At 42.8% G+C, this 15,683-nt stretch overlaps 1 protein-coding gene across 6 annotated transcripts in view; it reads left to right on the plus strand.

Annotated features, from left to right (window-relative positions):
- CDK15 (cyclin dependent kinase 15) overlaps positions 1-15,683 on the plus strand; it is a 93,208-nt gene that overhangs the window by 54,752 nt on the left and 22,773 nt on the right. For 5 of the 6 annotated variants that reach the window (XR_005241468.2, XR_005241469.2, XR_012094267.1 and 2 more), the window contains exon 11: positions 13,895-13,943. The exons of the other annotated variant lie outside the window; for it this stretch is intronic. Coding sequence is in view for 2 of the 5 variants with exons in the window: in XM_007965866.3 (XP_007964057.1) it covers positions 13,895-13,943 (49 nt within the window). In the remaining 3 variants the exon portion in view is untranslated. The remainder of the gene's footprint in view (positions 1-13,894; positions 13,944-15,683) is intronic. 6 annotated transcript variants of the gene reach the window in all.

Consider the following 15,683-nt stretch of genomic DNA (forward strand, 5'->3'; position numbering starts at 1 on the left):
CTTCCTTCCTTCCTTCCTTCCTTCCTTCCTTCCATCCCTTCCCTTCCCTTCCTCCCTCCCTTCCTCCCTCCATTCCTTCTCTCTCTCTCTTTCCTCCCTCCTTTCCTTCCTTCTCTCTCTTTCACTCCCTCCCTCCCTTCCTTCCTTCCTTTCTTTCTGTCTCCCCCACTCCCCGTTTTAAGCAAGCTGGCTGAGAACTCTGTGTCCTCCACTTCAAAGGGCCAGTTGTCTTATTTTGATGTGGGCAGATTGAAAAGTAGGCTTTGAAAAGTAGGCGCTTTTTTTGTTTAATCTTTTCTCCTGGGATAGCTTTCAGAGCAATATATCCAAGTGTCAGTGAGGGGGTTCTGACAAGCACGGATTCCCAGACTCTCAGCAGGATCATTCTCTAACAGAAATATAAAAGTGAAATATTAAAAACCCTGGAACGTGAACTCCATCTGCAGAGTACCCAGTATCTTGCCTGCTTGCACCATGGGAAAAAAAAAATCTTGAAAAAAGAGGGAGGAGAAAAAAAGTGTTTTGAGTTAGAGGTTTACAGGTTTAGTAGAGCATAGTAACATCCCCTCAAAGAAGTGGGTGTTGCTCTGTGACCCCCCAAAACGCTCCTCCTTTGACTCAGCCGCCAGAACACTCACCCTCCTCTGGCAGTACACCCCCTTTTCACATGCTAACTGAGGCGCCCGTGATTGGCTGAACAATAAACTGGTCACACTTGCTAAAGGGCTGCCGTCTTTCACACAATTAACCAAGACACATTAATCAAGCTGGCTGGACGGGGCTGCGCGGGCCTCCTGCAGTGGGGGAGGGGAGAGTTTGGTGAGCCTTAATAATACTCCACAGGAAGCAATAGTAAAGAACCGCAAGCTGGAGGAGATTCTGCTCTCAGAAAGTCGGAAGAGTTTAAAGCCCAATGGATGCCGTAGCTAGAATGGACAGGAGTTGTGGCGCTGAAGATCCCAGAAACTTAGAGCAAATTGAATGCTGGTCTTAGCTAAAATCTGCTAGTAGAAGACAGTACTGTGCATTCAAATGGCGACCCCCTAGAGACATTTTTACAAAGTTCCTTTAGCCTTCTTAGCTCTCCCTACCACTCCCACGAAAATGCACTCAGGAGCCACTTCCCTATGGAGACACAAGCACTGAGCAGTGGCTATGCCAAACCATACAATGTAGATTTCACTATGAGAACCAATAGAAATGAAGAATATACAAGAAGCATTCTGAGTGAGATTTCCATGCCTTTCCAGTTCATTCAAAGTAGTCATAAGCACCCCTAAACTTTCAATTCAACCAGTACAATTTGAGGGAGCCCAGCTGGGAGCCCAGTTGAGGGTTCTCTCAATTTAGAACCAATTAAGAGAAAGTAGTAACTGGAAAGGTATTGGTCCTAAACTAAGTATCTGAAGGGTATTAAAAATAGTTAATTTTGAGAGAGAAAAAGTTAGCATTTGTATTTTTAATAATATTTTCTGATTTTTCTTTTTCAAATTCCCTTTAAATAGATGTTCCAATGGCAATGCAGAGCTGATAAGATCATACCTTAGAGACCAGTTTGCTACAGAATCGTGTAGGGCTTTTAAGAGAATCAACTAAATATTTAGACATTTCTCAACTAAAGTAAACGGAGGCCTTACTCCTCTGGAGGTTGTCCAGTCACCATCTCATTAGATGCAAAGATCCTGCGATAAAGAGAAACTTTTTTTCCTGCCTACATGATTGCAGCCCAGTTGTGGTTTTTAATGTGTCATTGATTGTTTCATCCAACTCCTTTTGCTCCACTGAAAGGGTCTGTCATAGCTCTGTTTGCTTCCTTAAACACGGTTTTTGAAAGCGCTCACGCTGTGTGAGCTCAAATCCTAGCATTAATGTACTGCTGGGTTCATTTCACCACACTCAAAAGCGCTGAGTTTAAATCCCTCTCAATTCCATTTGAGGCACCAGAAGACTTTATCCTTCTCCACTAATGGTTCCAAGTTTACATCTAGATACTGGGGGTCAAGGACAGGAGAGGATTTAGAAATAACAGTGCATGACATTAGTCAATGCATTTGCCAAATTGGCAATTAGTTCCTGATGTGCGTGCAAAGCATTTTATTCCTGTCTCTTTGATGCTTGTTCCCATAGAGAAGGGAATAGAGTCCACAGAGGCCTTCAAACTTTTAAAGAAATATCTGCTGAAAATCATGCCTGATTTGTGACATGAGCTCAGCCGCAGGGAAGCATCCGGGATTATCCTGGTTCTTTTAGTCCCAGGAAAGAACACTGCACGTGGGAAGTTTTTCCACTAGAGGAACGTAATGAAAATCAAAAGGCAGGAAAGCGGTACTAAAAGCCCTGCAGGGACCAGAATCAGATGTACCATAAGCGACAGGCCAAGGGACGCCCAGTTGTTTTTCAGTACGCTTGCTTTATCAACTTCTGACCACCAGGTGGAAGCAAGAAACAGCATGGATGGCATACTGACACCCGACAGCATTGTACTGCAGCAATGCAGCCTTGTTCTCGGAATGTCTTATTTTGACCTTAAATCCAGTGTGAGAGCTTCACTGCATCTGAAACCACGATGGGACAGACGATGATTAAAATGATCCTTGTCCCCACTGGGATGATAAAGAGCTATTCTGCTTTGGGCTCAAAGGGTTCTAAGCAAGTCTCTGTATTTGCTGTGAACACAAGCTAAGGTCTGCATCTGGGTCGGCATCAGCTTGGTTGCATGAACTGTTAGCCAAGGGAGTTATTCAGTGGGTTGAACTGAGGGGAAAGATATTGATAAGAGAGGCTTTAACTGTGGGCATCAATTCATATGGAACTGTAGGTCCAAGCTCCCCCTTTTACTATCTGGGGTAACTTGACGAAGTTACTTATTTCCTAGTTCCCTAATCTGCAAAATGGGAGAAATCCTATCATTGTAAAAGTGTTTCCTGTGTGCCAGACACAGAACGTACACAATTGCTAATCCCTATTACTGCCTGCCAAGATCAATGCTGGATGGAGTAGCCCAATTCTACAGATGAGCAAACAGAAGCTTTCTCCTAGGCTCACACAGAGGCGTTTACTTATTGAAAATGGGTGAAATCTGCATCCAAACCTTGTTCTCCTTTCATTAATCGTGTTGTATCCCTCTGTCTCATTTTGCAGGATGAGTCTGAAAAATAAATGATATTGAATTGCATCTGCTATAGTGCCTAACTTTTAGTAGGTGCTCAATGAAAGTTAGTTCCCATTCGGTTTTGGGTTTTGGTTTTTCTGTTTGTTTGTTTTTTGTTTTTTGAGATGAAGTCTCGCTTGTCACCCAGGCTGGAATGCAGTGGCATGATCTCAGCTCACTGTAACCTCTGCCTCCCAGGTTCAAGCAGTTCTCCTGCTTCAGCCTCCCGAGTAGGTGGGAATACAGGCGCACACCACCAAACCCAGCTAATTTTTGTATTTTTAGTAGAGACAGGGTTTCACCATGTTGGCCAGACTGGTCTCAAACTCCTAACCTCAAGTGATCTGCCTGCCTCAGTCTCCCAAAGTGCTGGGATTACAGGTGTGAGCCACCGCCCCCATTCAGTTTTGTACACAGTCTGGAAGTTCAGCTGCTCAGTGACTTGCTAGTGGTTCAGACCCAGTGACAGGTGTGTGAGAACAGATGCTATCTCTGCTCCCTTAGAAATCTTGGCTTCCTTCTAGAGGTCAGACATACCTCCAGGCACCAGAACTGACTTTTGCTTTTACTTGCATGGCCTAAACCTTGCCTGAATCCGCACATCCTAAGAGCTAACTCTCAGTTTTCAAACGCCTACCTAAGTCAGTTGTGCACCTGTTAAGGCTGTTCTTATTTGGTGATGGGTCCATTCTGCTCCCCGCACCTGGACTGCAGTGATATGTCTGCCCACTCTATGCCCACAGTGCCTTTCCCTGGGAGAATCCTTGTCATCTACATGCTACATAATGGGTATCCAGTAAGGGCTACTAAATCACAGACATTAGTGTTACCATTGTTAATTTCACCAAACATGCTCTAGTGGAAAGAGTGCTGAAGTTTTCTACAGAGCACACCTGCCCACTTCTAGTGCTTCTAGTATTCTACACAAGCCCCCTACCTGGCACATAATAAGTAGTCAGTAGATATTTGTGAAATGAAATCAATGACTAAGAGTTAGAAAACCTGAGTTCTAGTTCCAGTTGCACCCTCTTGGACTCTAAATAATTCTCATTGTCTGCTTTGCAAAGAAGAACATATAAGTTATTATTCACCTTATTAATGGTAATAATAATTATGATTTATTGAGGACTAACTATGAGCTAGACACTTTACATATTTTATTTTACTTTGATTCACAACAGCCCTATCAGATAGAGACAATGTTGTAATCCCTACTTTATTGATGAGAGAGCTGAGGTTTTGAGAGAGGTATGTGACTTGCCCAGGGTCACCTAACCAGGAAGGGGCTGACCCAGAATATCCACACCTGTTGGACTCCAAGGGGGTCATAGCAGTATTCCACTTTACCTTAACTATCAAAGGGCAGATATAATGATTTGGTAATTAAAACAGTGCCCTAGACTGGGGACTGGCCATAAACTTTTGCAGGTTCATTTCCAAATGATTATGTCTTTCCACCCAGACTTGATTTTAGAATCTGTGAGCCTGGCGACATATTTCAGGAGTGTAATCTGAATGGAGTTCCTACCCTGGGACTCCGGCAGCCTCCCTCTCTATAGCTAATGAAGCCACTGGCATTCACTGAATCTATGAACCTCGATTGGGCTCATTACTGTCTCACTTCTGGAGCGCTGCCGAAAGCTCCTGGGGAGTTACTATTAACATCTTTATTAACCCGTCCCCCAAATCAGTCAGTGAAATTAATTTAGATACACAGCCACTTTGATCTTCATTAATGGTTGCTTCTAGTTTCTACATTTATTTTTAGTTTTCTCATCTTTAATTTATTTGATGTCAATTATTAGTTTTTATTGGGGGGAGTAGATTATCTATCTTAAAGTAATTAAGGTTAGGAAAAATTGCAAGTGAGTAAAAGCGGGTAAAAAGTATTTTTTCTAAAGTAAAACCCCAAGAATATATACAATTTTAATTTATTAAAAAAATAAATTTTAATGCTAAAAAGAAATAAAAGTAAAGTAAAACTCTGCCATGTTCCTTCCAAGTTGAAGAATAAAAGAGGCCTCAAGGTGCCAAATACCATGTAAATGGCTCAAACCAGAGCCTCCTTCTCCATGTTTATGGCCAGTGCCTTGCACCGTCAAGCTCTGTAAAACACAGAGCTGGGGCCGGGCATGGTGGCTCAGTCCTGTAATCCCAGCACTTTGGGAGGCCGAGGCAGGATCACTTGAGGTCAGGAGTTTGAGATCAGCCTGGCCAACATGGTGAAACCTCATCTCTACTAAAAATACAAAAATTAGCCAGGTGTGGTGGTGGGCGCCTATAATCCCAGCTACTCGGGAGGTTGAGGCAGGAGAATCACTTGAACCCAGGAGGCAGAGGTTACAGTGAGCTGAGATCATGCCACTGCACTCCAGCCTGGGCAACAGAGTGAGACTCCATCTCAGAAAAAAAAAAACAAACAAAAAAATATACACACATACAGAGCCAGGTACACAAGTGGGCTCACTTGAGTTACTTTAACGTTTTAAAAATAAGTTTTAATATATTTATTTCATTTTTATTTTTCATCCAACCATCTACTTCTTATTTATTCAGCAAATATGTGTTGAATGCTAGGTACTAGGGACTGAGAGAGTAAAAAATAAATATGACACTGGCACCTGCCTTCAAGGAATATAGTCTAGAGGGAGAAATAAATAAATAATACAATGTGGGAAGTATACTACAGCAGCATTGCCTGGGTATCTTTAAGAAACTAGGGAATTCTTGGACTTGGCTGTGACATGACAAGAAAGAATAGGAAAATAAAAGAAAGAACTAGGGAAACGGCCCTCTTAATTTGGGGAATTTAGGGATGGTTTTATTTATTTATTTATTTTGAGATGAAGTCTCACTCTGTCACCCAGGCTGGAGTACAGTGGCGTGATCTTGGCTCACTGCAACCTCCACTTCCAGGGTTCAAGCGATTCTCATGCCTCAGCCTCCCAAGTAGCTGGGATAACAGGCGTGCGGCCCCATGCCCAGCTAATTTTTGTATTTTTAGTTGTGACAGGGGTTTCACCATGTTGGTCAGGCTGGTCTCGAACTCCTGACCTCAAGTGATCCACCCACCTTGGTCTTCCAAAGTGCTGGGATTACAGGCATGAGCCACCGTGCCTGCCCTAGGGATGACTTTTAAAGAAAGAGACGTGGGCTTGGCCTTCAAAAGTGCCAGGATTACAGGCATCAGCCACTGCACCCGGCCACCCCTGCTATTTTATTCAAAGGAAACAAAAGGGGGAAGGAAGAGATTTATAGAGAGAGTAATAAGTATAAGGTTTTAACCTTTTGAGATTAAGATATCTGTGGAACCACAAAATGGAGATATCTAAAAAGCAAGTAGAAATATAAACTGTGAGTACAGAAGTCCAGCCTAGAAATACAGGAGAAGTCATGTACTTAAATCGGTATTTAAAGCCTCAGGTGTGAATTCAGTTGCCCAAAGGAAAGTGTGTAGAGAAAAAAGAAAGGAGGAGGGAACCCTGTGGGGCCAGTACTATAGGACTAGGTAGAGGGAAGGGAGTCTTTAGAAGCTGAGAAGGAACAGCCAGAGGAGCTAAAGGAGACCAGTAGGTAATCCTAGCAATACCGTGGAAATCATATGGCCAGCACTCACTGGAGGAGGGCTGGGTTCCATGCCTGTGTATTCTCAATGCTGAGCTCAATGACTGCATGTGGTGGCCCTTTAATATGTGTAGGGACTACAGGGAGTGGTCAGTGTCAAATGATGCATCATTAAATACAACACTCACTGAAAAGCATGATCAAGCCATAGGTCAAAAATCATTTGTTGTGGTAGACAGAGTTCAATCACAGTCCTGCCTCTGAGAGAGGGGAGAGTCCTGACTATGCCCATTCCCTCCACCTTCTCCATCCACCAGGAGCAAGGCCTTGTCTCTCCTTCCTTTACAGAGACCTCAGGCACAGGCTTTGGCAGAGGGATATTTTCTCAGAATCCACAGAAAGTTTTGATTCACAATTAGAAAAGTAATACACTACAAATATGAGTTGGAGGGCCAAGGTTGAATAATGCCAAGGAGTACCCTCAATGAGGACACCAGCTTTTAGAGCATCCTGATGATGCTCAAAGGGGACTCTAAAGCTTGGGAAGGAACAGGTGCAGTGGCTCACACCTGTAATCCCAGAATTTTGGGAGGCTGAGGCAGGTAGATCACTGTAGGTCAGGAGTTCAAGACCAGCCTGGCCAACATGATGAAACCCCATCTCTAGTAAAAATACAAAAATTAGCCAGGCATGGTGGAGTGTGCCTATAGTCCCAGCTACTGACTGGGACTGAGGCAGGAGAATCTCTTGAACCCGGGAGGCAGAGGTTGCAGTGAGCCAAGATTGTGCCACTGTACTCCAGCCTGGGAGACAGAGCAATATTCCGTCTCAAAAAAAAAAAAAAAAAAAAGAAAGAAAGAAAGAAAGAAAGAAAAAGCTTGGGAAGCCTCGAGCCAAAGACTAGGGAAACTTCCAAGCCAGTTACCTAAGAAAGAGTGAAGCAAACAGTTGTGAGGCCATGAATGAGTGTGTGTGTGTGTGTGTGTGTGTGTGTGTGTGTTTGGGGTGAGGGTGAAGGGCAGGTAGGAGAAAAAGAGTTACAGATTTTGGCAGTGCAGTTTTCAAGTTACTGCTTAAGATAGTGAAATAAGGCTAACAACATTATCAACTATTTAAATATACGGTATCTCAAGAATGCATTGTATTCAGGAAATTCCAGAGGTGTAGTTCAGTAGACAGCACTATAAGATAACCTTAGGGTGATTGTGGCAAGACTATAGTAACTAGAAAATGTTTTACCTTGAGCTAAGACTCAAAATGGTGCAGTGATGTTTTACCAATCAATCAACAAATCTCCGTTGACTGAGGTTACCAGACTTGAATTCCGTTGTGAAATGAGCTTTATTAAATATTTGTGAAAAATGGACTATTTTTACTATGATAGCAAAAGTTCTGCCCTCATTTTAATTTCATTCCACTTAGTTTGGAAATGTGAATGTTCTGCTTTATTACTTTCCTTTTGCAACTTTGCTTTTCCTGCCTCGAATTCCAATTGAACTCAAATGAGAACTCTTTTTAGAGAGAACTGCAGAGGGATGAGGAGAAAAATCGGGTCTAATGATTTACTCTCGTCTTTGGAAGGAGAAGGGAAACAAGCTACCTCCAGACCTATTATTTTTAGAGGCTATTGAAGCCAGAGAAACCAGACTCCTCTTGAAATGGTGCTGTATGAAATACCTATCTGTTTGTGGATCATTCTCTCGCTGATCGCTCGCAGCATACCTACTGGGAAAAATCAATGGGAGAGAGGCAAGGTCATTCAGCCTCAGGTTATCTGCCTGAGTGGGAGGGCAGGCCACAAATAGGCGTCGCGCTTTGCTTCTGCTTAATAGCAGCTCCCTGACTGACCCCGGACATATCCATTCCTGTCTCAGCTAATGTAGCTACAAAATAGAGGTGGGGGGGCGTCAGTACAATCCGTCTATCCCATGCATGGACTCAAGTACAAAATGTTGTTACTCCTGGGGTCCTGGGGCAACTATTACAGGTCATCCTTTTCTGGCAGAATTTATGAGAACTGAATTTTCCCTTGTAGTGCTTCCTCTCTCACATCCCTGAACAAACATATTAAGTATGTGTCAGACACTATGTTCTGCAACGTTTATATACATTGATTAATTAAATTCTTACAACAACCTCATTTGAGTTGTTACGGATGGGGAAATGAGCCTCAGAGAAGTGTGTGTTGAGTTGCTGGTGAGTGATAGACCCTGCCCTCTTTGCTAGACCAAAGATCCTCTGTTTTAGCTCCTCACTGGAAAATTCTGGAGACCATTGAACCATTGAAGACATAATAACAGGCCAGGCATAGTGGCTCATGCCTGTAATCCTAACACTTCGGGAGGCTGGGGCTGGAGGACTGCTGGATACCCGAGTATGAGACCATCCTGGGCAACATAGGGAGACCCCATCTCTACAAACATTTTTAAAAATTAGCCGGAAGTGGTGGTGTGCATTTATGGTCCCAACTACTCAGAAGGCCAAGGCAGGAGAATGGCTTGAGAACGGGAGGTCAAGGTTGCAGTGAGCCATGATCATGCTCATGCCATTGCACTCTAGCCTGGGCAACAGAATGAGAACGTCTTTCAAAAACCAGAAGAAACTCGTAATAACAGTACAATAAGTAACCAATGTCTGGACCCTTCCCAGGCTAGTTGAATCAAACCTCAGGGCTTCCTTTCTCGTAAAAGTTTCCAGGCAATGCCAGTATGCAGCTCCCCTTGAGAACCTACCTCTCCAAAATGAGAGGTCAAAACCAAAAGAAGAAAAGGAATGAGATTAACACTTACTGAGGCCCTGCTACAGGCCATGTGCTTAATCTTTTGTAATTTTCCCAGCAACTGGAAAATGATTCCCATTTTACAGATTTGGAAACTTCTCAATTATTTAACCAGAGAGGCTAAGCAATTTCCCTAAAGTCTCAAAGCTTGTAAGTGGCAAAAAGGAGACTTGAGCTTGGGCTTGTGTTCATGTTACCATACTACCAAGCTAAGAAACACGCCACTGACCCACATTGAGGACTCAGAAGAAATCAAGTCAGACTTAGAGGAACTGGGGCTTGGAGCAAGTTAGAATTTTAGTAGAAGACATTTAGAGAAGGTTTCCAAGGAGAACTAACAATAAGGCAGAAACACCTGAGTGGGAGAGAGGGGGATGTTATATCAGAAAGGGAGAGAAGCAGGAAAAGAAAAGACAAAGAGTGAAGAAATATTTATATTACATTTACCATCCTAGTTTCACAACCCTATGCAGTAGGAACTATTACTATCCCCCTTCTGCAGGTGAGAAAACTGAGGCCCAGTGAGGTTAAGGAATATCTTCAGGTCACACAGCTGGTCAGAGGCATTGTGTGGGTTTACCCGGGTCCTGGATCCAAGTGCCTGGCCACGCATTGTTTATACTGCCCATAACTTTTCAAAGAAAGGGAAAGAGGAAGGAAAAGCAAATAGGATTTATTTTGTTTAATGGTCCAGAGCAGGCATTTTGCACTCATTATGTCACTGGTTTGCTTCAGGATCCTTGCGAGGTGAATACCACCTTCAATTTGCATTGAGAAAATGGAGGGTTGCCCCTACAGAATGGGAGAAAATTTTTGCAATCTACCCATCTGACAAAGGGCTAATATCCAGAATCTACAAAGAACTTAAACAAATATACAAGAAAAAATCAAACAACCCCATCAAAAAGTGGGCAAAGGATATGAACAGACACTTCTCAAAAGAAGACATTTATGCAGCCAACAGACACATGAAAAAATGTTCGTCATCACTGGCCATCAGAGAAATGCAAATCAAAACCACAGATACCATCTCACACCAGTTAGAATGGCGATCATTAAAAAGTCAGGAAACAACAAATGCTGGAGAGGATGTGGAGAAATAGGAACACTTTTACACTGTTGGTGGGACTGTAACTAGTTCAACCATTGTGGAAGACAGTGTGGGGATTCCTCAAGGATCTAGAACTAGAAATGCCATTTGACCCAGCCATCCCATTACTGGGTCTGTACCCAAAGGACTGTAAATCATGCTACTGTAAAGACACATGCACACGTATTGTTTATTGTGATACTATTCACAATAGCAAAGACTTGGAACCAACCCAAATGTCCATCAATGATAGACTGGATTAAGAAAATGTGGCACATATACACCATGGAATACTATGCAGCCATAAAAAAGGATGAGTTCATGTCCTTTGCAAGGGACATGGATGCAGCTGGAAACCATCATTCTGAGCAAACTATCGCAAGGACAGAAAACCAAACACCGCATGTTCTCACTCATAGGTGGGAATTGAACAATGAGAACACTTGGACACAGGGCGGGGAACATCACACCCTGGGGCCTATTGTGGGGTAGGGGGCAAGGGGAGGGATAGCATTAGGATAAATACCTAATGTAAATGATGAGTTAATGGGTGCAGCAAACCAACATGACACATGTATACATATGTAACAAACCTGCATGTTGTGCACATGCACCCTAGAACTTAGAGTACAAAAAAAAAAAAAAATTTAAAAAAATCAGAAAAAAAAAGAAAGAAAACTGAAGGTTGCCGTGGATGGTCAAAGTATCTTAAATGAGGTCTCAGCAAAACTGAAGCAGCAGAGTCCATATTCAAACCCTAAGTCAGCTAACCTCCAACCCCCATGCCACAGAACACCACTCAAGTTAGAAAGAGTATTAAAATATTGAAGGCCAAAAACACAACACATAGACCTCTCAGAAGGGAAAAATGGAAAATGGGAAAGGATGGAAATGGATTTCATTTTGTTGATTGAAACTGGGAGATGACTGAATGAGGAAATATTTTGATTTTGTTTGGCCAGGGAAGAGCTGTAAATAGGCAGCAGAAAGTGGTTTGAAGAGAAACATACTAAACAAATGCCAGATATTCTTATCTTTACTGGTTATTTTGAACTTAGGCAAAATAATACTGAACAGAGAGTAAATAACCTAGACAAGTACTTCCCTTAGTGCCCACCTGGCACTATAAAATGCCAGCAGAGAGGTTCACATTTGATTGCACCTGCCCTTGAAAACTCAGTTGAAGTCACTTTGATCACTCCTTTCACTCTACAACTCTTAGCACTATAAATTCAAATTTTCATTGAAGTTCCTTTTGAAATTGCAAAATAATATTGTATATGCTTTATTTCAAAAATGTTTGAGAAAATGGGCAACGAAGGAAAAAGGGTAAGCCCCGTAACCACCACCACTATCTAGTGAGTAGCCTTCCAGATCTATATGCATGCCAACATGAACACATGAGTATTATCAAATTAATTTTTGGCCAACCATAATTAAATTCTTTGTTGTGATAAACAATCTTGGTTTATTCCATTTATATAGGAACTGGAGGAAGAGATTTTTAAAACCAAAATAATGGCTGGGAACGTTGGCTCATGCCTGTAATCTGAGCACTTTGGGAGGCTAAGATGGGAGGAACACTTGAGGCCAGGAGTTCAAGACCAGCCTGGACAAAAAGAAAAGTGAGACTCCCATCTCTAAATAATTTTTTTTTTTTTACTCCAGAAGCTGAGATGGGAGAATCACTTGAGGCCAGGAGTTCCAGGCTGCAATGAGCCATAATCATGCTAGTGTACTCACCAGCCTGGGCAAGATCCTGTCTCTAAACAAACTAATAAACAAAATAATTACATTTCAGGCCCAAGAAAAATATAAGGCAGAAATACCATTTTGAATGAGAGTTAAAATATTCTTTTTCAATTTGGAGTGGACAATGGAGGAAATTTGATGAAGAGCATCCATCAGCTTGCCTCCCCTGCAGCTCCTCTTACAGTCCTTACATGGAAGAAGAATTCAGTTAGTATTTCTTGAGTGAATGAGAAATCATTCCCTTTTAGGATGGTTTTTGTTTGGGTTAAATGGTATCAATACTAAGAATCATAGAAACACATACACCCAAATATAACTGTTATAGAGTGCTCCAATTTTTATTATCACCTATTTTGGAATATTCAAGCCAGGATTCACTTCCATTTTTTCCACAAGTGACATACAAAATTAGTTCCCCTTACTTTTTTATTTTTTATTTTTATTATTATTATTTTTTTTGAGACAGGGTCTTGCTCTGTCTCCCAGGCTGGAGTGAGTGTCATAATCACAGCTCACTGTAGCCTCAACCTCCCAGGTTAGTGATCCTCCCACCTCACCCTCTCAAGTAGCTGGGACTAAAAGCGCATGCCACCAGGCTCGGTTGTTGTTGTAGATACAGGTCTCACTATGTTGTCCAGGTTGGTCTTGAACTCCTGGTCTCAACTAATCCTCCAGCCTGGGCCTCCCAAAGTGCTGGGATTACAGGCAAGAGCCACCGTGCCTGGCTCCCCTGACTTTTTTTTTTTTTTTTTTTTAAACCACTTTTGAGTCTTTAAGACTGCCTCATTATTCATCACATTTCACGCACATATACTTGTTCTCCCAAATGAATTGTAAGCTCTGCAGAAGTAGTGGGGTTTCTTTCGATGTGTTTTGTACCCAGCACTTGGTACATGCTCTGCACACAGTATATGTTAAACAAATGTTTGCTGACTTTACTGAATATGTTGACTGTATTAGTTTGCTAGAGTTGCTGTAACAAAGTCTCAGACTGGGTGGTTTAAGCAACAGAAATGTATCATCTTACAGTTCTGGAGACTGGGAAGTCTGAAACTGAGGTGTTGGCAGGGTTGGCTCCTTGGGAGGGGTGTGAGGGAGAGTTTGATCCAGGTCTTTCTCCTTGGCTTGCTGATGGTCATCTTCTCCTTGAGTCTCTTCACTTCACCTTCTCTGATGCACGTCTATTTCTCGGTCCACATTTTGCCTTTTTAGGAGGATACGAGTCAAATTGCATTAGGGCCCACCCTAGTGCTTTCATCTTAACTAATAACATATGCAACGATCCTATTTCCATATAAGATCATATTCTAAAGTAGTTGGGGTTAGGACTTCAACATGTGAATTTTGAGAGCACATAATTCTACCCATAATAGTGACCTTTCACCAAATCATAAAAATTCAGCAGGAGATGAGGCTTTAAAAATCACGGTAGCCTACCTGATGCTTGAATCCTTTTTTTACACCAAGCCAAGAAGAGCATTTAGAATTTTAACAGTATATTTGGCAACAGGGTTTTCGGGTTGATTTTATTTTTTAACGCCGTCTGTATGCTTCCCAGAATGGTTCCCGCTGCCTACGCCTCGAAGCCTTCACGTTGTCTGGAACAGGTGAGTACTACCTCAGGAAGAGATCGTTAAGCAGGATTGGAGAGGCATTTCCCTGGATCTCAGTCCACTGAACAGCAGCCCCTGAGCACTTCCATGTGGGGGCTCTAAGCTGTAGGAAGATGCCTCTGGGAGCCCCAGACCCCTGCCAGTCTGTTAGTTTTTCTCTATGAACCATTTTACTTTCAGTGAGTTTGGTCATTAAAATTGTTTTGTGTCCCTCAGCCATGCCCCAGGCCCTGAGAACAGGGAGTGTTGGTCTGCAAGAAAACCTAGTGGGTTTATTATTCTCTGACACAGAGAAACCAAATAACATCATTGAGTGGCTATTGGAGGGGGGGGCAACTTGATTCATGGGGGTCATGCTTTCCCAGGCCCTCTCTACGCAGTCTCGGCTCAGACCAGGGCAGACTTTTATTACCAGCTTTCAACAAATCCCTAGTTTCTTTTGCAAAGTAAAACAGATAATAGAGACATTCCGGGAATAGTTAGCTAACTAAGCTGTGCCAGGCAACCTCCGGGCTAAGAAGAACTCAGTGTTTTCGGACAATGACCAATTACAATAACCAGTATTATTTGATCTGAGAGTAATTAGCCGAGGCTCTGTTCTTTTTGCTTCAGTGAGGAGGCAAAAAGGGCAGTGAGGAAAACATCAGAGACAGGGGAGACGAGCTCAAATGTCAAAGAAAAACACACTCTTGCAGGTGGGGAGAAGTGGAAGAGTTTCACTGGCCAAGATCCTGACTGAACACTTGAACATTGTTTTTCCCTGAAAATATGGTAGAATTTAACTTAACCAAAAGTTGTTTGAATTCTTCATTCTTACTGTTCATCTCCTTTAAAAAGCCTCCACGTCGAGTAAATTTCAGGGTACGAAGAGTAAAATAGGTAGGGAACATAGAACTGTGGACTACCAGAGGATCTTTCACTGGGAGGGACAGGTCTCTCCAGGACATCTGCACCCTCCACTCTTATTTTCAAAAATGCTGTATAACCTGAAACTCCCCTTTATTTTGGAGACAGGTACTAGGGAACTGCTGTTTATCACTTCATTCACGACGTGCAAATGTTCTTTTGAACAGTATAGTCAGGCTCCCTCCTCTCTATCTAGAGATATGTGGATTTCAGTACTGCCCTGTGGCTTTCTTTCATGTCACTATCAGCTTCCAAAGTAAATGGCAACTCTCAACCTGAGAACCATCTTACTACTCCATGCTGCTGCTGCAGCTGCCCCTGTCCCGTGGCAGAAGATAGTTCACCAGCCTCCTGCTATCACCCCACCAGCCTTTCTTTCCAGGGCTGAGCAAGGCTTGAATTCTCTGAATACCTCTCTGGCTTTTCTGACGCTATAGCACCCATGGCCTCTGCCCCTTCCCTTGTCCCCTGGCAATATGTATTCACCTTTTCTCAGACTTCTGGCTTCTCTGCTCAGATCTTTAATGCAGGAAGTAATGTCCAGGCTGGACCTGGTGGCTCACACCTGTTAATCCTAGCATTTTGGAAGGACAAGGTGGGCAGATCACCTGAGGTCAGGAGTTCAAGACCAGCCTAGCCAACATGGTGAAACCCCATCTCTACTAAAAATACAAAAAATTAGCCGAGCATGGTGGCATGTGCCTATAGTCCCAGCTACTCAGGAGGTTGAGGCATGAGAATCGCTTGAACCCGGGAGGCAGAGGTTGCAGTGAGCTGAGATCGTGCCACTGCACTCTAGTCTGGGAGACCGAGTGAGACTCCGTCACA

Source organism: Chlorocebus sabaeus, chromosome 10, assembly GCF_047675955.1.
Source record: "Chlorocebus sabaeus isolate Y175 chromosome 10, mChlSab1.0.hap1, whole genome shotgun sequence".
In the NCBI taxonomy this organism is placed as follows: domain Eukaryota; kingdom Metazoa; phylum Chordata; class Mammalia; order Primates; family Cercopithecidae; genus Chlorocebus; species Chlorocebus sabaeus.